Here is a 23,692-nt window from a genome sequence, read left to right as displayed (position 1 = left end):
GGCACGATAAGCAACCAAATGCACAAAGCGATTCCCAAAACACACGGGCGATGCGAAAGTCGACGGCTATAAAGGCAACAAATTGTTCTCACTTATTCGATGACTCCTACTCAGTTTTCGATAGCCATGATAATAGCGATCCAAAAGTCATAATCAGGTTGGCATCGAGGATTGGGGTTCAATGACATAGTATACACACTGACGAAGCTAAGCCATCTGGTGAATGATATTGGGTTCCAGCTCTCAGCTTCCCCCATAAGTTTATTGGATCCCAAGCATCATGACATCTAAACGTTTATCAAAAACCAACCAAACAAGTGAACCATCAGTGCCAAAATAGCCATTAGCAACCCATGTTGAGCACTTCGCTGGGTCGATGATAGATATTGGGCGTGTCCCAAATGCACAGCAAGCAAGCAACACCCTTATAGGCAGATTCCACCCGCTTGGACTAGAAATTGCGGGCTGGCTGTGCTGCCAGAACGTTACCTTAAAGCAAGCATCCTTGTGTCATCATCGGTCCAGACTATAGCTAACATGGTTGTTGGTAAGCTTGATGGACTTTAACCATAGGCACGCTTGCCTTAATACCTATGGGGCCATGCAGGAACTACGTCAGGTCGATGATAGATATTGGGCGTGTCCCAAATCCACAGCAAGCAACGCCCTTATAGGCAAATTCCACCCGTTTGAACTAGCAATTGCGGGCTGGCTATGTTGCAGGAACGTTACCTTAAAGTAAGCATCCTTGTGCCATCATCGGTCCAGATGATACCCAACATGGTTGGTAAACAAAATATACCCAACCTTTCCATGCAGCTATGTTCTTTTTATTTTATTTCTATGAACAATTTTAATGTTATGTAATAAATATTTTGTTTGTATTTTTTATTGTTGGTGCCTATGTCTATCGACTTCGTCTTGTATCGAGTCTTGTAATAGGTTGGATAGATCAGGGCACGTAGAACGAGAAATTGAGAAATGTATGGGTTATGGCCATTTCGCACGAAATGGGAAGTCTTGTTCGCACGAAATGGTGTTGCCATTTCGTACGAAATGACATTGGCCATTTCGTGTGAACCATTCCATGTGAAATGGACATGCCTATAAATAGTAGCCTTGTTCAATTCATTTAAAACGTTTCGATTTCGGTAGCGAAGCTCTGCCGAAGTGTCTCCAGCATTGTAAAACGATCTGATATCAATACAAGAGACAGTCTAAGTGATTCTGTGTGCAAACCAGCTGAAATAACTCCGATATGTTTGTTTCCGCCTCTCGTATTGGACGAGATCTCTTCTGAACGACTCGTTTGGTCGTGCAAACGATCCTACAAGTGGTATCAGAGCTCAGGAGGAAGAGTTCTTACTATTTCAGCTGCTTTTTCATCTAAAATTCTGATTCTACTCACTTTCTTCACATTTTTCAAAATTAAACTAGATTTCACGGATAAAATGGCTTGATTTTCACATATATCGTGCGAAACACTGTTTTAACAAACCCTTGAAAGAATCAGACTTAAAATCGACCTATAACTTGATCAATTTTGATAAAAACTCATCAGATCATTCGAGAATGCTTCACTTCGTTTGAATTGGTCTTCCATTTCGCACGTATTGGTCCAATCCGTTTGAACTTTGATCCATTTCGCACGAAATGGTCCAAATCGTGTGAAAAAGTTCCAATTCGCTTGAGATTGTTCTCATTTCACATGAATTAATCATCTTTGACCCCAGTTCATGTGAAATTAAAGTTCATTTCGCTTGAAAGGTTCATTTCGTTTGTAGAGGTTCAATTCGCTTGGAAGGGGCAGTTCGTTTGAGGAGTTCGTTTGGATCAGTTCGTTTGATAGACTCCATTTCGTGTGAGAATGCATTCCATTTCGTTTGGGATTGTTCCAGATCGTGTGAAACATCATCCAATTCGTTTGGAAGTCTGTGTTTGTGAATTTTTGATAACCAAATCATAGAGAACGAGTTCTACAACGCCTTTGCTATCCCGATAACTGTGACTCCGAATGCTATGCTAGAAGTGAAACGGGCACCACGCAAAAACCGCCTAAGCTTATGAGTATTGAGGAGTATAGTGGATGGGCAGAACGTTTTGAAAATTGGGTTCAAGCATATTACTTAGATGCATGGGAATATACTGAATTTCGATATATTAGACCGGTTAAGGACAACGGACAGAAGGTAGATATTAAAGATCTAGGTGTTGATGAGAAAAAGAAATACAAAAATGAAAAGATGATGGTGAGTCTCTTGGAACAAGTTATTAAGGAAGAAATCTTGATTTTACTTCAACATAACGGAAGTGCACATTCAATATGGAAAGAATTAAAACCAAAGTTTGTTGGAAGTAAAGAAATGATCAAGAACAATATGTTGCTTTTGAAGAAAGAATTTGATCTATTCCGTGGATTAAGAACTGAAAACACCAAGCAGATTATAGAAAGATATTGCAATTTGGTGATGAATATGAAAAGATTGAACATCAATAAAGATAAAGAAGAATTGATTGAAAAGTTGGCCGATGCGTTGCCACAAGATGTTTGGGGCACGTATCTTATGATGTTGAAAAATAAACCTGAATTTGACAATCTAACACTGAGCGAATTTATTGAACAACTTGAAGCTCAAGAGATGGAACAACGAAAGATAGCGAGAATGAAGACCTATTATGGTGAACAAGACATTGGTCTGTATTACAAAGGAGGTACTAGTGATAAGACCCACATTGCACCAAAGATTGAAACTGCTTTCAATGCAAAAAGTTCTTCTGGAGGTTCATCTCAAGGATCAAGTAGCAAAACTGGATTTTCTTCATATCCATCGTTCGATCCAAATTTTTCAGCAACCAAGAGTGGCAAAGTTCTACAATGCAACATTGCACTAAATCTTGAGAATGATCAAAATTACTCTGAAGAAGTAGCCAAAAGTCATATGTCTTTGTTGGTGATTGTGTTAGAGTCTTATGTTAGTTGCAGGAAGGATCGGAAATCCAATGTTGACAAAAGAGGATTACGATCAGATTGATGCTGAGGAGATGGAGTTGATGGATATAAAGTAGTGTTTGGCTAGTGTGTTGAGAAGAGCTGAGAAGTTTAAACAGATTACAGGAAGGGATGATTTTCGTGATGCAAATGTTTCTACTTTAGGATTTGATAAATCTAAAGTTACTTGTTTTCGTTGCAGGGAAAAAGGGCATTTCAAGCGAGAATGCACAAACCGTGAAGCAAGTGGAGCTCAAAATCCTTTCGGAAACAATGACTATTATCGGAAAGCGATTTATCATCAAGTTGCTCAACAGCCGTATCAACAATCGCCACAAACTTCACATGCAAGGAAGGAGATTGAAGAACCAAAGAAAGCTTATCTAGTTAATCAAGAGGATGAAAGATTGCCAGAAGGTTTTAGCTGGGACAAATATTGTCCGGATGAAGAGATCTTAAAGGCTAAAGCTTTTGTTGCTCAAGTCATTGAAGACAATGCTGATGATAATTCGTATTGTGCAGATAGTATGAAAGAGCATTTAAAATATCTAGCTGAAAGAGATGCTGAAAATGCTCGAGTGGCAAGCAGAAGGTTAAAAAACAAGATGATAGTGATGATGATTATTGGGCAGAAAGAATGAAAGAGCACTTAGAATTTCTAGCTGAGAGAGATAAAGAAAGAATGAAAGATAAGAATGATGAAGAAGAGGTTCGTGTAATAAAGAAGCAGGACAAAGAAATTCCAGCTTTAGAGATTAAAAAAGAAGCTGATGCAGAAAAGATGTCTGAGAATTGTGAAAACTGTGAGAATATGAAAAAATACAACAATGAGTTGATTCACAACATGAACAGATTGAAAGAATCATATGATGTCTTAAACAAAGCCATGAATCAATATAACGAGTCAAGCAGTGAACAAGCTACAGCCATGAAGACACTCAATGGAGCATACATGATAAAGCAGGAAATGGTCAATTATTACATTGATATGTGTGTTGAGCTTGAACAAAAATTAGAAACTCAGAGGATAGAAACTGAAAGAGTAAACAAGTTGTTGAAAAGTTACTCATGTTCTTCTTATGTGATTGACAGGATTTACCCTACAATGGAAGGCATGAAGGCATTTGAAGAAGAAACATCTGAAGTGAAGAATTGCGAGACAAAAGCGGATACTAAATTAAAGAATTCTGGTAAGAAACAAAGTTTTGGCTATAACAAGTGTCCACCTCTGCTTGAAAATGGATATTCTCCATGAAATCCAAATTCAGAAAGAGTCAAAAAGGCAACCAACTTACAGTGGGATTCTGAGCATTCAGATAACTTGCCAGACAACATCGATGTCATTTTCACATCATCCAACACTGATCATGAGTCTGAGATGATTAAGAAAATGGTCGATCAGGTGTTGGATAAAGATGAAACGGAGGAGTGAAAATCAGAGTCAAAGTCTGAGTCCGACACTTCAAGTCCAACAGTCAAAAAGGGCAAACGGGTTTATAATAAAGAATTTCTGTTATCACAAAATAATTTGAATGACGAAACATTCAAAGTAGCATATACTTTGATTGATTCTGACAAATTATATTCTGATGAATAATTTCCAATAAGAGGTGTTAAACTGAAATGATCAAAAAGGTTTTCAAACTAACAGAAATTAAAATTTCTGAAATAAAAGATGTAAATCTTTCTAAAAAACCTAAAAAGTACACCTCAAGAGTTCAACAAAAGTTAAACAAGAAAAAAGGTTACAGTTCTGGTTCTATTCCACCAGAAAATTATAAAAATGAGAAAACTTATAAACCAAAAACTGTGTTTGTTTCAGGAACATCATCTGAAGAAGAAAAAGAGCATTTGTTTAGGAAGCAGACAAACAAAGAATTCCTTGCGAAGAAGTAAGAGGGAATGAGGAAGGAAGTTGCTCAGAAGAAGAAGGAGACAAGAACTTGTTTATAATGCAAAACAGTTGGTCATATTGCCAGGAACTGTCCAAAGGCAATCCAAACAAAGCAGGGGGTCTCTGAAAAACTTAAAGAAAAGATGGTTGAAAATGAACCACCAACCGGACAATTTATAGTGTTCAAAATTCAAAATTTGAGGTTGGTGAGTGTTCATAAAGGTTTTACAAAACAAAATTGAAGCTAAATAATAAAAAATGAGTTGTTAAGAAATCAGATGATAGTTCTAGCAATGATTCTGATTCGTCAAAATCAGAGGAGCTATTTTCTGGTGATGAATCTGACTCGTCAAAGTCAGAGGAGCCACAAGTTGAGATAAAAGGTGAAAATTCAGTTCCGCCTTTGGATGATGCAAACTTTCCACCATTGCGGGCTGAAAATTTAAAATCAAAAGTTGGAAAAGTTGAGATTTCAAATCAATTCTTTTCTGAGAAGAAAGAATTTGATGTTGAAAAAGCCTTTAACCCCACAGTTCAAAATATTTTTGGAAAAATGATTGACGGGAAGGTCAAAGGGGTAAAGGAATTTTATGAAAATAAAACGAGTTAACCAGATGAAGATGGTTCACCCCGGGTTAGTAACTGGGATAGAACCTATCATGACTAAAAATCTGGACCTGCCGGAGCTCCCAAGTTGGTAATCGTGGAGCAGGAATCGGCATTTTTCTCAAATAATCTCAAAAATTGTCATATTTCAATTTACAAATGGTAGGATTGATAAGTTAACCTACAAGTGGTTGAAAAATGGATTTTCACCTACAAGTGGTTAATCAAGGTCATTAAGTTGAACTTGATTTAACTTTCATATAAGTGATTGAAAAACAATGTGATGAAACCCCTAACCTACAAGTGGTTGGTGAATTTCAACAAAACTAATTTTTCGGAAAAACCATTTTGATTAAAAAAACTTAAGTTTTGAAATCATAATGGGAAAATATTTTGTTGTCAGGGGGAGTTCTGATTGTTTATGCCAAGTGAATGGAGAATTGAAGCAATTCACACCAGTTTGTCAAATTTTCTTTAAATGGTTTTAAATTTTAGGGGAAGTAAGTAATTTCGGAAAATCCAAAAACATTAGAAAATTTGAAAAATCCAAAAACATGATAAAATCAAAAACGAGTTTTGTTGTGAAAAAGAGGAAATGATAGTACATCAGTGAACTATCACAGCACGCTAAAGATTTGGAAAGTCAAATGTGATAAACGGTCTCACTGATGATATGCCAGTAGGTTTGTTGGTGCACTTCATCTGTCGACTTCGTCTTGGATCGAGTCATATAGTGTATTGTATAGATTAGGGCGAGATTTACGAGAAAACAGGAGAATGTATATGTTTAGAAAGATAGTTTCGCTTATAGGGACATTAGAAGAGGTTTCTCTTATATGGACCATAGTAGTTCCGCTTATACGTACACTTGAGGTTCCGCTTTTGTGGACGTGTACATATAAGCGAAACTCTCATACCTATATAAACCCTATAAGCGAAATCATTTGTAACTTTGTCGAATTCCATACCGAGGTGTTGCCGGTGTGACGATTGAGTTGTAATCATTGTCAAATCAATAAAACAGTAGATTAAGTGATGAACAAGCTATTTCTACCTACGTTTCTTGTTATTCTGCACCTGAAACATAGAAGAACGCCTCTGAACGACTCGTTCGGGTCAATTCTCGATCCTACAATTGGTATCAGAGCTTGGGAGGAGGTTTCCTACAGAAATTAGCTGGATTTCATCATCATTTCTTACTTCTACACCTTCTTTCTTTACTAGATCAAGATTTACCGGTCGGAATTTGTTAAAAATTTTACAGATTGTGCGCAATAGAACATTAACAAACCCTGGAAAGTTTCAGATCAATTTACGGACTAAAAATGGTTGAAATTACCTTCGAACTTGGTTCCGCTTATTCGGACATAGTGTAGTTCCGCTTTTCTGTACATCATAGTTCCGCTTATTCGGTCAATATCAGAGGTTCCGCTTCAAATTTCTTGGTAGTTTCGCTTCAATGGTCACATAGTTCCGCTTTTGTGTCAACTTAAGTGAAGTTCCGCTCCAAAAGTAATCAGGGTTTCACTTGAAGGGTTCCGCTTAATGATACATCAACAGTTCCGCTTCTAAGAACATTTATAGTTCCGCTTATTTGAACTCAAAAGTTTCGCTTCAACGGTCATCTGAAGTTTTGCTTCTATAACATTTGTAGTTTCGCTTCAGAGTACATCAAGGTTTCACTTATTTGTACTTTGGAGTTTCGCTTATCAGGACATCAGAGGATTTCGCTTTTGTAATCATTTTGGTTTCGCTTATTTGTCACTTATCTTGGAAAACGCGTTAAGTCATCATAGATACCGAGCTTTACAACGCATTTGCAACACCGTCTGCTCCAGCTGCGATTGCTCAGGCCATGAACTTAGAGAACGAGACGGGAACCACCCAAAAACCCCCGAAATTGATGAGTATCGAAGAATATTACGGGTGGAAAGATCGGTTCGAGAACTGGGTTCAGGCAAATCATCTCAGATCATGGGAATGTATACTGAAGAAGTATGTGTTGCCTAGAACGGAGTTACAGGTTCTCAAAGAGCTTTCAGAGTTTACAGATCAAGAGGGGGTTATGTACAAAGCAGAAAAGATGATGATCAGTCTGCTTCAACAAGCGATCAAAGAAGACATCTTCATTCTACTACAACATGACAAGACTGCAAATTCAATCTGGGATGCTTTGCGTGTTAAGTTTGAGGGTAGCGAGAACATGATAAAAAGCAAAAAGGCATTGCTAAAGAAAGAGTTTGATTTGTTTAGCAGTCTACCGGGTGAAGACTGAAAGAAGCTGATCGAACGTTACTGCCACTTAGTGCGATCCATGTCTATGTTGAGCATTACTAAAGATCGTGAAGAGTGGGTGGATAAGTTGGCTGATGCACTACCGCAGAAAGAGTGGGGAACTTATCTGATGATTCTGAAGAATACGGGTGTTTATGATGGGTTGACAATCTCACAGTTCATCGAGAAGATCGAGAGTCAGGATCTGGAATAACAGAAGATTTCTAGGATGAATAGTCCCAGTGGTCAACAGGATGTAAAGATGTATTACAAAGGGAGTGTTCCAGTTCCAGAATCTGAGAGAAGTCCGAAAATCCAAACTGCATTCAGTGCGGGTGATTCAACAGAAAAAGCTTATCAGAGTTCAACCAAAAGCAGCAACGGATTCTCATCATTTCCGAGTGTTAATCCTAAAAATTCAAACACAAGTTTTCAGTCTCAGAGCACAAAAACAGGAAATGGTTATGTGATTCAGTGCAACATCGCTCTAAATCTTCCAGAAGGTCAAAGTTTTTCAAAAGACACTGCAAAAGACCACATGGCTCTTCTTGGTTCTGTATTGTTATCTTATGAGGGACTAGTGGCTGGTCGGATCGGAAATCCTATGCTCACAAAGGAGGATTACGATCAGATAGACGCCGAAGAGATGGAATTAATGGATATCAAATGGTGTCTTGCTAGTGTTCTTAGACGTGCTGAAAAGTTCAAAACAATTACCGGGAGAAATGACTTTCTTGATGCTCATGTATCTACTTTAGGTTTTGATAAATCTAAAGTTACTTGTTTTCGATGCAGGGAGAAAGGCCATTTCAAACGGGAATGCAAGAACACAGAAGCTAACGGTGCTCAGAATCCGTTCGGAAAAGACGACTACTACCGGAAAGCTATTTATCAGCAAGTTGGTCAATCACAAGACTCACAGACGGCTCATGGTAGAAAAATTGAGGATTCAAAGAGAGCATGTTTGGTGAACTTCAACTGGAGCAACTACATATCTCCTGATAGCAAAGCCTGTTTAGTTAATCAAGATGATGAACAACTACCTGAAGGTTTCAGCTAGGATATGTTTGTTGATGAAAAAGGAGACTTCAAAGCTTTCATTGCAAAGATTGTCAGAGAACCAGATATGTTTGCTACTTGGATGAAGTCTATTGGTGAGACTGTGAAGAGTGAGGATGAAAAGTCTGTTACATCTGATGAAAGTTTAGAAAGTACTGATAAAGGTTCTCAGAGTTCAGACAAAAATGAACAAAATGTTGCTAGTTCAGAAAAGGAAGTTGTACTTGATCAAACACCGTCAGATTCTAGTTTATGAGATGCTGATTCTGAAAAATCTGTACAGTTTGATCAGTCACCAGTTGATAGTAGCAGTGATGATGAGGAAGAGAAACATATAAATGTTGCAAAATCTCATCTTTCTCCTAAAAGTTTTCATTTCTATTTTGCAGATCGCTTGGAGAAACTGAAGGAGAAAAAGAGCTGCTAAAGAACAACTAAAGAAATTTGAAGACGATGTTCAGAATGTTGAAAGTGTTGCTGAGAAGATTGCTGAAGATGAGAAAGTAATTGAAGCTGAGAAAGTGAAAGAAGAAGAAAAAGTGATAGAAATGGTGAAAACAATCGAGGTTGAGAAGATTGTTGAAGTCGTCAAGCCTTGCATGAAATGTTTGGAGGGTTGCAAGGAATGTGTAGCAAAAGAAGACATCATTGTTGAGTATGAGAAGAAGAAGGAGCAGTTATTGTTCAACCTCAACTATGTGAAAGAATCTTATGATGTCTTGAACAAAACAGTAACTGGCCTCCAAAAGACAAATTCTGAGAGAGAACAAGCACTAACGATGATGAATGCTGTGATGATGACAAAGTAGAAAGCCATCAACTTTTACATCGAAGAAAGTGCTAAATGGAAGCAAGAGTTGGAGACAGAGAAAATCGAGAAGGAGAGGATTAGACGTTTACTACAAAGCTATTCTAGTTCTGATTATCTCATTGATCGTATTTACCCAACTGTTGCAGGAATGGAAGCTTTTCAAGACGAGAAGCCAAAGAAGAAGAAAGATTGTGGTAAGAAACCGACTGTTAGCTATAACAAGTGTCCGCCTCCAGTTTGGGAAGGGTATTCTCCTAGAAAACCAAATGAGGAGCAACTTGAGAAAGCAGTCAATATAAAGCTAAAAACCGACACAACTGACGTTTTACCAGATAACATTGATGTCATTTTTACCTCGTCCGATACCGATCATGAGTCTGAGTTAATAAAAAAGGTGGTCGATCAGGTGTTGGATACTGATGAGGAGTTCGAGTCAAAATCTGGGTCTGAAGGGTCAAATTCGTCAGTCAACAGTCAAAATTCGTCGGTCAAACGATCTTATAGTAAAGAATTTTTGTTATCAAAAGCAAATTTGAATGATGAAACATTCGAAGTAGTTTATACTTTGAATGATTCTGACAAATTATATTATAACAAAGAGTTTCCAATAAGAAGTGTTCGTTTCGACTTGATCAAAAAGGTTTTCAAATTGACAGAAATTAATATTTCTGAAATAAAAGATTTAGATCTTTCTGATAAACCTAAAAAGTACACTTCAAGAGTTCAACAATGTCTAAACAAGAAAAAGGGTTACAATTCTGGTTCTGGTTTTCAAAAGAAACCTAACCAAAATCGTAGCTACAAAAAGAAAGGTTTAGGATTTGTTCCACCAGAAAACTATAAAAATGATAAAAATTCTAAAACAAAAACAGAATTTGTGTCAGGTGGAAACTCAGATGAGGAACAGAAGAAACCATTTTGGAGACAGTCAAACCAAGAGTTTCTTGCTGAGAAGAGAAAGATTGGAACTGAAGTGTTGTATCAAAGAGAGACTCGTATCTGTTACAAGTGCAATGAAGCTGGTCACATTGCATGGAATTGTTCAAAGAATGTAAAAACAAAACAGGGAGTTTCTCAGAAATTAAAAGAAAAAGTTGTTGATGTTGAACCACCAACCAATAGACTTAAAATTTTTGAAAACTCAACGTATGAGGTTGGTGAATGTTCGAAGAGAAATTTGTATGAAAAGAAAGGAAAAGACAACCAAATGTGGGTTGTTAAGAAAGTTGATGTGAATGTCGGCAATAAATCTGGTTCCACAAAGCCAGAAGAGCCACAGGTTGAGGAGAAAATTTCAGTGAATGATGATGATTTTCCATCACTGAAATTTGAAGAAGTTAAAAAAAAGTTGGGAATGTTGAAATCTCGAATCAATTTTACAATGAGAAAACTGAATTTGATGTCGAGAAAACATTTAATGGAAGTGTAAAGAAAATTTTTGGTAAAATGTTGAATGGGAAAGCAAAGGGGGTAAAAGATTTCTATGCAACTAAGAAGGCAACTTACAATCCCACTATACAAGAATTGAAAGCCATCAAGTCTGAAAAGACTTGGATGGAAGTCTGCTTTCCATGATAGTCGAAGGACTACGCCGGAGATCCCAAGTTTATATCGTAGATCATGAATCGGCATCATTCATGTTTTGATGATTGTGTATAAAAATTTTTGATAAGTGTTTGAATGTTTACAGGTTAAATGACTACGCTGGAGCTTCCAGGTTGGTAAGTGCGAAGCAGGAATCGGCACTTTGATGGGTAAAATGTAGATAATTCATTCCTACAATTGGTATTGATTGGTTATACCTACAAGTGGTTATTCTTACAAGTGGTTTAGAGGTTGCTTGATAGCAAACAGTGAATCAAGAACATTAAGTTGTACTTGATTTACTACATTTGATAAAACTGACAAGATGATGAACCATATCCCCGTGCTTAAACAAGTGGTAAACTTACAAGTGGTAAAAACAAACTCATTTTCCGGAAAAATCATTTTGATTAAAACAAACTTAAGTGTTTTGAGATCTAAATGAGAAAATGGTTTGTTGAAAGGGGGAGTTCAGATTGTTTCTGCATAGTGAATGGCGATTTGATGCAATTCAATGTCAGTTGTCAAGTTTTTGTATAGTTTGTTTTGAATATTCTTCAAGTGGGTCTAGAGTGTAGATAGTTTTCAAATTTACTTTGAAATGTGTTTGCATTTTAGGGGGAGTAGAAAATTTCAGAAAATCCAAAAACATTAGAAAATTTGAAAAAGCCAAAAAACATGATAAAATTCAAAAATGAGTTTCGTTGTAAAAAGAGGAAATGATAGTACATCAGTGGACTGTCACAACATGCAAAGAATTGGAAAGTTAAAATGTGATAAACAAACTCACTGAGGATGTGCCAGTAGGTTTTTACACACGTAGTAAATTGTGACGAGTTATAAACAAAATTTCAAACTTGCTTGTTCTGTGGGTTAACACAAACTTGGATATATAGGTAACCCCTGAAATCTTGTTTGAAAGGTCCCTTATTCTGAGATACTAGGTCTTTATGCTCAGTGATATCTGGGGTATTATCCCGGGACTTCTACTGTATGGAAGTACTGACCTAGTCCCTGGATAATGCTTTCCGCAAAAAGCTTGAAACATAGCTTCGCCCTCAGCATGCTGATGAAACAATAAAATTGATAGTCGCTGCTGTTGAAATTCTAAAAGATCCTCTAAAGGGGGCACACCGAAAAGTCGAAGCCGTCATCTCTCTGCGTATACGGAAGTATCGACCTGAGCTCTCACGGCCCTCGCATTTAATCCCTGAACAGATATCATCTGTGGTATACTCACCTGTAAGACTGAATATTGGGATCTGGATACGGGAGTATATTCAAGTAGTGAGACACACGAATAAGCTAGTATCTAAGACATTAATATCATATCTTGGATCAATTGAACTTTGTGTAAAAATTTCAGTGGACCGATATACTGACAACCTAAGTGAATTGTTTAGAACTTAACGGTGTTGATGTCATGTCTCATAAACTGATATGATCCTCTTACACGAACTCACAAAACTATTGCCTGTATATATTTCATTTCTGTTTCATTCTGTCTTTATAAGTGGTGTCATTTACTTTCTATTAGAAAATTCAAAAAAGATTTTGGGTGTGTCTTAGCATAAATCTTTTGAAAAGACCAAAAAGTTTTTTGACAACTGATGTAGGAAAGCTGATTTTCAAAATTCCGAGTGCTAAACATGATGACATTATTGTGAGGGGGAGTGTGGTTGAAATATCCAAATATGTTTTCTAAATCAAAAAGTGGTTCATCATGTGTGTGTGAACTAAGAGAGAGTGTTGTTGGTGTACATGCTATGAGAAGGTGTCATCTGATTATGTCAGACTGTTTGGGCATTAAATTTGTTAAATCTAGAAAATTTATTTCTGGGTTAAGTCTTTGCAGGTTAAGTTGTGTCAGGTTGATCCAGAGACTCAAGCTAGAAGATAGCCAAGTTTTAATCTTGAAACTGAACGAAAGTCAGGTTGTGATACATGAGGATTTTGATTGATGAAAAGCCAGACAATGATCCTGATTCAGAGTTTGCTGAAGAACAAAGGAATGCCAGCAAATCGAGAGGGGGAGTCTGAAGATAGAGAGAAAGAAAAGCCCAGAGACTGATCAAGATTGAAGATGTGAAGATACATCATTGTTGTGACTCGATGGACGACTCCGTCAGCATCTGAGGGGGAGTCTGTTGGTGCACTTCATCTGTCGACTTCGTCTTGGATCGAGTCATATAGTGTATTGTATAGATTAGGGCGAGATTTACGAGAAAACAGGAGAATGTATATGTTTAGAAAGATAGTTTCGCTTATAGGGGCATTAGAATAGGTTTCGCTTATATGGACCATAGTAGTTCCGCTTATACGTACACTTGAGGTTCCGCTTTTGTGGACGTGTACATATAAGCGAAACTCTCAAACCTATATAAACCCTATAAGCGAAATCATTTGTAACTTTGTCGAATTCCATACCGAGGTGCTGCCGGTGTGACGATTGAGATGTAATCATTGTCAAATCAATAAAACAGTAGATTAAGTGAAGAACAAGCTATTTCTACCTACGTTTCTTGTTATTCCGCACCTGAAACATAGAAGAACGCCTCTAAACGACTCGTTCGGGTCAATTCTCGATCCTACAAGGTTTTTATACATTCAGTAGATTGTTTTCGAGATATAAAGCTAAATATCATTACTTACTTATCTCGTGGGGAACATCTCTCGGATATATGGGTAACCCCCAAAATCTTGTTTGAAAGACTTTCTATTTCTGACACACTAGGTCTTTGTGCGTGATGATATCTGGGGTATTATACCAGAACTTCTGATTTTGCGGAAGCAATAGCCTAGTCCTCGTATAATACTCTGCACTGCTTTAATCATAAAGCCCACCCCAGCATAAAAAATGATGAAACATTGAAAAATGCTAATCATGTGCTGTTGAAGAAAAGATCCCCAAACGGGACACACCTAAAGTCGAGCCATCATCTCTTTGTGTAAGTCCCGAAAATCCGGATCAAACAACGATATGAAACAATCACCAAGGATGGGCGGAATCCAAACTTGATGATGATCAAGAAATCAAGAACACGAAGATGAAGATTTGAATATTCAAAGGCTTAAACTTGCATACAATTAGAATTGTCTAATACAAGTTTCTAAAACCAAATGAACCAACCCACCATGCTCCTAATTTCTAACTTCTATTTATAGTAAGGGGTTTCCCCCAAAACCCTAGGCCCATAATTCCCTAAGCCCACTCTAATACCCCCACTTTCTAGAAGCCTTATCCACAATTACTAATCCATAAACCTATTGGGCCTAACAATCTCCCCCTTGGTTTACTGGATTAGTTGCTGAATCTGTTAGGAGGACCACTGCATTCTTCGTACTGATCATTCGTATGATTCTGGCTTTGACAAATAATCATGATATCCTATTCGCTTAGTGTGAGGATCACGAACGCCATGATCCTTGCTTGAGATTTGAGCCTGCAAGGATGAGATCTGAGCTTCTTTCAAGGTAGTGTCTTGTTCCAACACAATCACTCTTCTTTGCAGCTTCGCAGCATCAATAGCCATATCATCATTACTATCTCTTTCTTCAATAAATTTCATCTAGCTCGCGGCGAAACGCATGGCTGCTTCATCATGCTCAGAGAAACCGGCACCACTGGAACTTCCTACATTGAACCTGATGCCGCTTGAGCTTTCTGGTTGCGAGTGAGTTGTTTCAGGCAGATCAAAATCGAAATCAAAAGTAGAATCAAAATCGAGATCTTGTGTGCATGTTTCTTGAGTAGCAGCAGTGACTTGTGGATCGGTGGGCATAGTAGAATTTGGTTCTGAGCTTGGGCCAGTAGAATGAAAATCAGGAGCTGTTTCGGTTCTTCATTTCTTGTTGGATGCTTCTTCAGCATCATCTGTCGAATCATCTTCAGTTTTAAGAATAGATATGGAAGGAGGGTTTCCGACACTATCCTTCAAGAATTCAATCAGGGCTTGTAGGATTTCTTCAGTCATTAACGATGATTTTCAAACAGGTTCGTCAGCTTTCTCAGAGATAATCACTTCCACATCACTGATGTCGTCAGATTCTTCTTCATTCAACTCTAACACTTCAGCTTCTATCTCAGCTTTAGCAGCAGCACTCATGAGTTGCTCGTCATATTCTTTGGCAACTGTGGCATTCAAGGGCTTTGGTTTGAAAAGTATAGGAACCTGCAAATCTTGTAATTCGAATAAGTGGTCTGGGGAGACAATGAGAGGATCTGAAATGCTTAGAAAGAGAAAAAGGCCGAAATGTGACTCGAAAGAGAAATGGTTGACAATTTATAGAGTTTTAGATTGGGCCTGAGATCAAACGGCCAAGCCCCAACTCGGAACAATGGTCCGAATTACATTCGAGAGCAATGGGCCGGATCCAATTCGTTTTATCCGAAATAGTGGGCCCCAATCCGAAACAATGGGCCAGATTATTACTTTAATGTTTTGCATTTTCAAGACAGAAAATATCTTTCTCAAAATCAACGATCCAACCAACCGAGCAACCTTTTTTAGCAAAGAGATAATCAAAACAAAACAAATTAATAATAGAAAACTAATGGAGGGGTAATATAGGGAGAACCTGCCATGGGATCAAAATCGTTTTCGAACTGATTAAGGGACACTTTTCAGCCCTTCGTTTACTTAGGCTGGTCCACGCAATTGTTGATATGTTTGTCCTCTTAAATCCACCGCTCAAACTTCAACTTTTTGCTTTGTGATACGCTTTTAGGTAGTTTTATACTGTGACATATGTGTGTCCCATTCCAAGGCATACCCCCGCGATCAAGGTAAGCACAACGGTTCATCGTAGCAGGTGAGTATACTGAGATCATCCTTTTATTCTATTTTTTCTATTTTTTTTAACGCCAGACTTCCTGGTGAACAGGTCAGTACTTCCGTACAGCAGAGAGACCAAGGAAGATCTGACGAGGGCCTTTTATTCTATTTTTTTATATTTTCAATGCCAGACTTCCTGGTGAACAGGTCAGTACTTCCGTACAGCAGAGAGACCAAGGAAGATCTGACAAGGGCTCTTTTAGTAGGATATCCTGACTGTGTCCAGGTCAGTACTTTCGTACAGTAGAGGGACAGCCCTGATATCCCGGATGAAACATCAGCATAAAGACCCGAAACTTCAGATGTTGGCTATCTATCAACGTAGGATTTAAGACCATGAAATCATACACCGTTGGTCTGTTACCCACGAGATGTCCAGTCCATTATGTTTGTATCACTTTTGCTTCTTTTTGCTTTTCGAGCGGCAGACCTATCAACACATCACAGTGGAGCCTAACCTGTTTAACATTGAAACCTTACGTGTGTTAATCAAGTTCTTGAACATGAAAGCTCATTTCATTTCCCAACAACCTTTTCTCCTCCTCAAACATTGCGTATGTACATATATGTTTTTTTTGCTTTTCTCCCCCTCAAACTATGCATATGTACATATATGTCCCTCTCCCCCCTAAATATGTGCATCACACTTTATGCACAAATTTACTTATTTATTTACATTAGTATAGAAACCCTAGGTTTTTTTTTTAAAGATCCCTCAGTCGGTGATACGCATCATTTTCAAAAGATCCACAAACACATTGAATCTCGAGATGCTGACAGATTTTGTAAAATATCTGCTGAATTAGCATTAGTGTGGATCTGTTTAAGTTTAAACAATCCTCTGTCATAGCAATCTCGAATAAAACGCACCTTGATATCAATGTGTTTGGTTTTAGAGTGAAAAACAGGGTTTTTGATAATCTGGATAATGGCAACCTAATCAAAATAAGTAGTAGAGTTTAGATAAGTCAAACCGTAATCCTTGAGCTGGTGTTGTATCCAAAGAACCTGAGAGCAGTAGGCAGCAGATGCTGTAACGCACTTTGCTTTCGATGCAAAAGTGAGCTGTTGCTTCTTGCACTGCCATGAGATGAGACTGTCCCCAAGAATTGGCATCCAGCTGATGTACACTTCATATCCCTGTTTTGACGAACTTGTGTGCCCAGAAACATTTTCACTTCTCCCAACGAGCTCATTTCGAACTTCTTTCTCATCACCAATGCATGTTCCTCATCATGATCCGGACCTTTAACTTGCTCGAAGCAACTTTCTCATACCCGATTCGCTGTGGGATTGTGCACCAGCAACTTCCTTATGCTATACCAGATTGCTCCCCCTCATTTGATGCAGTAGAGTTGTTGATCACCGATGGATCTATAGTGCAGTCTGAAAGAATTGCTCCCAGAAACAGAGAAGTTCCTTGAATGTTTGAGAGTCCTGAGGAGACTTCAGTGTTACGTACTGCACCATCAGGGATAGCTATAGCAGGTTCAGAAATCGGCTTCTGAACAGTCGAAGAATGAAGTTGCGAGCCACACTTGGTGAAGAGAACCTCCATTCTTTTGTTGCATATCAGAGATACGCTCAAAAGGTTGTGCTACAGATCAGGGACATAATTGACGTCTGAGAAGGTGAGAACCCCGTTTCTGATAGTGCCCTTCATGGTAATTCTTCCAGTTTCCTCTCCCGCGAAGTTGACAAATCCACCATCAAATACCCTTTTTTTGTTATTCAACTGGGATAAGTCTTCTATCACGTGTCTGGAACAACTACTATCGATAAACCAAGGTCTAACGATTGCCCTCCATAGCCGTTCCCGCACACTTAGCGAGATTAATTAGAAACTGGAACCCAGGCCATTGTTGACCTAAGTTGACCATTGTTATCAGTGTATGAAACCTCACGAAAGATCATATAACTTTTAGTAGAGTTTGAGGTTTGAGGTGAAGACGTCGATGTTGACGGTTGTGAACTCTGAGACTGGGATCTAGTAAGAACCGTGGGCTTCCAAATCTTAGAGTCAGTGTTGTTGTTTGACATATTTTTGTATAAAGATGAGACTTTTGACTCCATATGATGTCTTTGGAACCTATTTGTGTTTGAAAACTTTTGATTGTTCTTTTTCGCTAGATTCCAGTCTCCATCAGAAGACTTGGCTCGAGAAAATCGATTTCCGTCCGATCGATAATGCATAGCCTTCTGATGATGTGTGTTACCAGAGTAGTGAGGCACGAAAGGCCGATTAACACAATTTCTAGCAATGTGCCCTGGAATTCCACAATTAAAACATGTTTGTCTCTTTGAGAAAAAGACATTTAGTTCTGCTTGTGTTATTCCAGGGAACTGATCAAGTCCTTTCTTTTCTTTTGATGATGACTTCTTGTGTGTATGTTTTATCTTTGAAGAACCCTGCTTACAGTTATCAGCACAAGAGCAAGTATCGACAGCTTTACCCTTCAGCTTAGGTTCAGTTTGCCCGAGGCTTAGGTTTTCCTTTCGAACTTTCTTTTTGCGTGGTCTTCTATTTTTACGTGATCTTTTCTTCTTAGAAGGAACAGATTCAGGAGATTTTGTTTCATTAGAAACACTTTCTTCAGAGTCTGATCTTTTGGGGTCAAAAGTTGAATTATCTGTCGAATTTACTTCCACAGATTCCTTTTCTTCAGAAACCATCTTTTCAGGAGTTTTGGTAGAAAAGGTTTCCACAAATATCTCTTCTTCAGTTTCATCATTTGAATCAACTGACGAATTAATGTCTATGGACCTCTTTTCCTCAAGCTTCGAGATCACATTAGTTTCTTCAGAAATGGATTCTGCGAAAATCTTTTCTTTAGCTTCGTCAACCTCCGAGTCCTTGACATCAGCTGATTCTGGTTTCTCATGCAAAGAGCAGTCTATGTTTGAACCTGTTTGACTCTCTTCGGGCTTTGCACTACTTAAATCTGAGTGTTTGGCACATTCAGAATTCTCAGAAGTACTACGCTCGTTGTCTGATGTACCAGAATCTGCAACTTGACTGTCAGGTTCATCAGATGATCCCTCTTCATGAGTTTCTGATGTATTATCTGATGTTTCAGGCACACTAGAATAGTTGTCTGAACCATCAGAATGACTTTTTGAGTCACTTGAGGCACAGGTCTCTAGTTTATCAGTCGATACATCAGGTTTCCTTGTGAAAACACTTTCATTGCGATCTAAAATCACAGGACCAGATTCACCAGTTCTAGTCGGAACACCATGAGCCTCAGCAAACGAAGACATAACATAATTCCAAGCGTAATTATCATCTTAGGCAACATCTGAATCATCTGCAACATCAGCAACTTCAGCAACGTTTGAATGTGATTTATCATCCACAACAGACTGCTCTTCAACTATCTCTGATTCTGCACATGAACTAAAACATTTAACATTGTCTATAGAATCAGAATTTGACACATTTTCTTGGGACTCATTTGCGGATGTTTTCACTGGTTCTGATTCATTTCCATTTTCATTTTCCTTTTCAGATTCGCCAGATGATTCGTTTGAGCAATTTTTATCTGCATTTTTAACAAAATTCATTGGTTTTTGAAAATTAGTGGGTCTAGCATTCTTTGGTTTGAAAGGCTCCCATGGAACATAATCACTCGGTTTACCATAAATTATTGTATCATAATTTTCTTGTTCTTGCTCAGTAGTAGGCATTCTTGAGTAGTTATGATTATATGGTGGTGGAACCTGTTTGTAGCCCAAACCCTTACCCTTATTTTCTTTATAAGCAAGTTGCACATCACACAGATTACGAACAGTGTCACTGGAAGTATCAAACTTTTTGATGTTTAACTCGTTTTGTTTATACTTTCCAGTGAGGAGCTCTAGATCACCCTTCATAGAGTCACATTCAAGAGTTTTAACTGTGAGTCTATGTTTGTAGTCGTGAACCTAACATTGTTGTTGATTCACGTCTCTGTGAAGCTGAGCTATATCCTTCTTAAGTGCGTCAATCTTTTCATAGAGAATTTTATTGTTCTCTCGAAGACTGATGTACTTTGCCATGACACTGTTGTAATCATCCATCATTTTAGAATTGAGTGCCCTAAGTTGTGCAACCCTATTCCTGCAAGGTTCAGTACACAACAGATAGTTGACAGTGTCAATGAGCGATCTTGGTTTATCTGGCTGAGTTTGGGCTTGGGCTTGGGGTGCTGGACTATTGACTGCAGCTTGATGGGCTTGAGGTTTCTGTTTCGCCACTTTATCGGGATGAGATTCCTTTGACTGTGCGTATAGATCTTGGTTTGATTGTAAATCATCCCACAACCAAGAAACAAAGGAGTCTTTATCATTATCCAAAAAAGTATTCATCCAATTCCTTACTTCCTCTTTTCGTCCCCCTCTTTTAAGTGAGCGCATCACAAATTCCATGACAGGATCAACATTGTATTCTTCTATAAACTCATTTAGCTTTTCTTTCACTCGATCCCGCAACCTTCCTGTCACGGCCCTCGGCCCCGGTTTGACTCGGTTCCAGAGCCGCGAGACAGGAAACCAGCGGTATCTGTTTTAAGCGACAGCGGAAGTCTTTTAATTCAGGATCTTTTCACCGAAAATGCTCGTTTAATATATTACACAAAGGTTTAGGGATAAAATCCCATAATTTACAATAAGTTGATTTCACAAAGAAATCTTTATTTTCCAAATCATGTTTATTTTATTTATTCACAATGAGCCACTTCTCTGAGCTTGTAGTGCTTTACTGCACTTTTCCTGGATCACACAGATCACCTGAAACATGTTTGAAAAAGGTTTTGTCAGCGGGGAAATACTGAGTGAATCATTCAGTTTTCTAAAACGACCCGTTAGTTACAAATTACAGTATTAAGAGCGATTACAATGTTTCTGATATCAATCCAACTACCCACAGTATTTGTCACTCGACCATCCATTGGCTAGGCCATTTGTCCAATGGTGTCTGTGACTGTGGTCAGATCACCCCTTGGCCACCCGTTTGTCCAAGTGTGACGGGAAACAAGTAATGTATACAAAACCCCACATACCGGCTGTAATATGGTGATTACAAAGACTTAATCCCTGTAATTATAACTTTGAAAATAACTTGGAGTTTTGTAAAACAGTTGACTCACAAACTGTGAGAAAAAGAGTTTATAAAACAGGAATGACTCACATTGCAGATTTAACGAGCAAAATATAAGCCTACTGATTAGCCTCGATTAAACCTAATTTAACATAATGCACACACAAACGGGTTAGTAACTAATACAGCAGTTACGTCAATTCACGAGATTAAACCCTCACAACGATTAAGCAGTGCATTACTCAATAATTCAATCGGATTCACAACGAATAACAGAGCATAGTCCGAATTCGAACAGCACTCAAATATTCAAGTCGAAATCACGATGAATAATCAAAGTACAAGCTCAATTTGAGCAGCACTCGGACAATCGTTGGATAGTTATAATCGATCGGACATTGAATCGTAATAGCGATCGAGTTATTACCCTGATTGCGGCAGCACTTCGTGATCGGTGTGTGTTGTGAACGATATTCGCTATAACTCGATGGTTACAGAGAATTTGGACATCGAATGAACAGAAAACTTCAAGTGCCAACATCCCCTATTTATATCTGAAAAATGCACTCCCTCGCGCCACGCGAGAGAGACAGGTGTACCCGTCGCGTGGCGCGACGGGTCTATTTACTAGCCTAGGTTGGTTTCGTGTCCAGTAGCTTAGATGAGTTGACAAACAAACGAATTTTACTTCTCCAGCAAGAATTTTAAGATAATTACTAGCTAGGTTTTACCCCCCTCGAGTTTTAGGGGCCCTGATTCTGATTCCGATTGTTATGAAAATTTTAGGGTTTATGCGGAATCACTTGGGTGTTTCAATTAGGGTTTTCTTATTACCTAATTATCATTCTAATTATTGATTTTTTGTGACAGTTGTTACATCCTCCCCACCTTAAGAAAAATCTCGTCCACGAGATTCATTGGAATAAATGAGGATATTTGCGCTTAATTTCTGATTCTAGCTCCCAAGTGTATTCTAGTCCTCTCTTTGAATTCCATTTGACTTTGACCAACACTAGTCGTTTGTGTTTGAGAAACTTGACTTTTCTATCTTCGATCTGTAGTGGTTTCTCTATAAACTTCAACTTTTCGTTCACCTCTACATCTTGAAGAGGTACTACCAGGGACTCATCTGATAGACATTTCTTGAGATTAGATACATGAAATACATCATGTACTCCAGATAATTCTTCTGGTAGTTGTAAACGATAAGCAACTGGTCCTATTCGTTGGCTTATTGGAAATGGTCCTACGTATCTGGGACTCAGCTTTCCTTTCTTACCGAATCGTACTACTCCTTTCCAAGGAGAAACTTTTAAAAGTACTTTATCTCCGACTTGAAATTCTAAAGGCTTGCGACGATTGTCTGCATAGCTTTTCTGACGATCTCGAGCTGTTTTCAATCTTTCCTTGATCTGAGTTATTTTGTCAGTAGTTTCTTGTACAATCTCAGGACCTGATAATTGACTTTCTCCTATCCCTGCCCAACAAACTGGGGTTCTGCACTTGCGTCCGTACAGTGCTTCGAATGGAGCAGTTTCGATGCTCGAATGATAACTATTATTATAGGAGAATTCAATTAAAGGTAGGTGGCTATCCCAGTTTCCACCAAAATCTATTACACATGCTCGGAGCATGTCTTCCAAAGTTTGTATTGTTCTTTCACTCTGTCCGTCTGTTTGTGGATGATATGCTGTACTTAGATTTAGTCGAGTTCCCATTGCTTTCTGAAAACTTGTCCAGAAATGAGAAGTAAAACGACTATCTCTGTCCGATACAATGGAGAGCGGAACTCCATGTAGGGATACCACTTCGTCTACGTACAGCTGTGCTAACCTTTCCATACTAAAGGTTTCTTTCATTGGTAGGAAATGAGCTGATTTGGTTAATCGGTCCACAATTACCCAAATCGCATCATTACCTTTTCTGGTTTTGGGTAACTTAGTAACAAAGTCCATTGTTATGAGTTCCCATTTCCATACTGGCATTTCTAATTGTTGTAGTAGACCTGAAGGTTTCTGATGTTCGGCCTTAACTTGTGAATAGGTTAGACACTTAGATACGTATTCGGCTATATCCTTTTTCATTCCTATCCACCAGAAATTGTTTCTTAAATCTTGGTACATCTTATTATTTCCTGGGTGCATGGTATACCTAGATTTATGGGCTTCTTCTAGAATCTTATTTCTTAATTCTCCCTGCTTAGGTACCCAAACTCGTTTCTTATGGAATTTCCAAATTCTATCATCTCCTTGTTCTAGTTCTTTCATATAACCCTTCATTCCTTCAGCATCATCCTTAATTGCTGTTTCCTGAACTTCCTTGATTTGTTCCATTAAATCTACTTGTAGATTTAATCTAAGAGCACGGACTCGTTTCTGCTTCTCATGGAACTTACGACTTAAGGCATCAGCGACTACATTTGCCTTTCCTTCGTGATATTGGATATCACAGTCGTAATCGCTCAGGATTTCCATCCATCTTCTTTGTCTCATATTTAATTCTTTTTGCCCAAATATGTATCTTAAACTTTTATGATCTGTATAAACAATAAACTTACTTCCAT

The 23,692-nt window shown here is 38.2% G+C and overlaps 1 protein-coding gene across 1 annotated transcript; it reads right to left on the bottom strand.

Moving 5' to 3' along the window:
* Window positions 1-17,885: 17,885 nt before the first annotated feature.
* On the bottom strand, window positions 17,886-19,313 carry LOC110866484. The gene has a single exon (XM_022115632.1). It carries the CDS (start codon window positions 19,311-19,313, stop codon window positions 17,886-17,888), a length of 1,428 nt encoding a protein of 475 aa, XP_021971324.1.
* Between the last annotated feature and the right edge of the window lie 4,379 nt (window positions 19,314-23,692).

This window comes from Helianthus annuus, chromosome 7 (assembly GCF_002127325.2).
Source record: "Helianthus annuus cultivar XRQ/B chromosome 7, HanXRQr2.0-SUNRISE, whole genome shotgun sequence".
NCBI classification, from domain to species: Eukaryota; Viridiplantae; Streptophyta; class Magnoliopsida; order Asterales; family Asteraceae; genus Helianthus; species Helianthus annuus.
This window is presented reverse-complemented; position numbering and strand designations above follow the sequence as displayed.

Coding starts and splice junctions, on each gene's coding strand:
- LOC110866484 (XM_022115632.1), bottom strand. CDS start 19,313: ATGTCTTCGTTTGCTGAGGCTCATGGTGTTCCGACTAGAACTGGTGAA.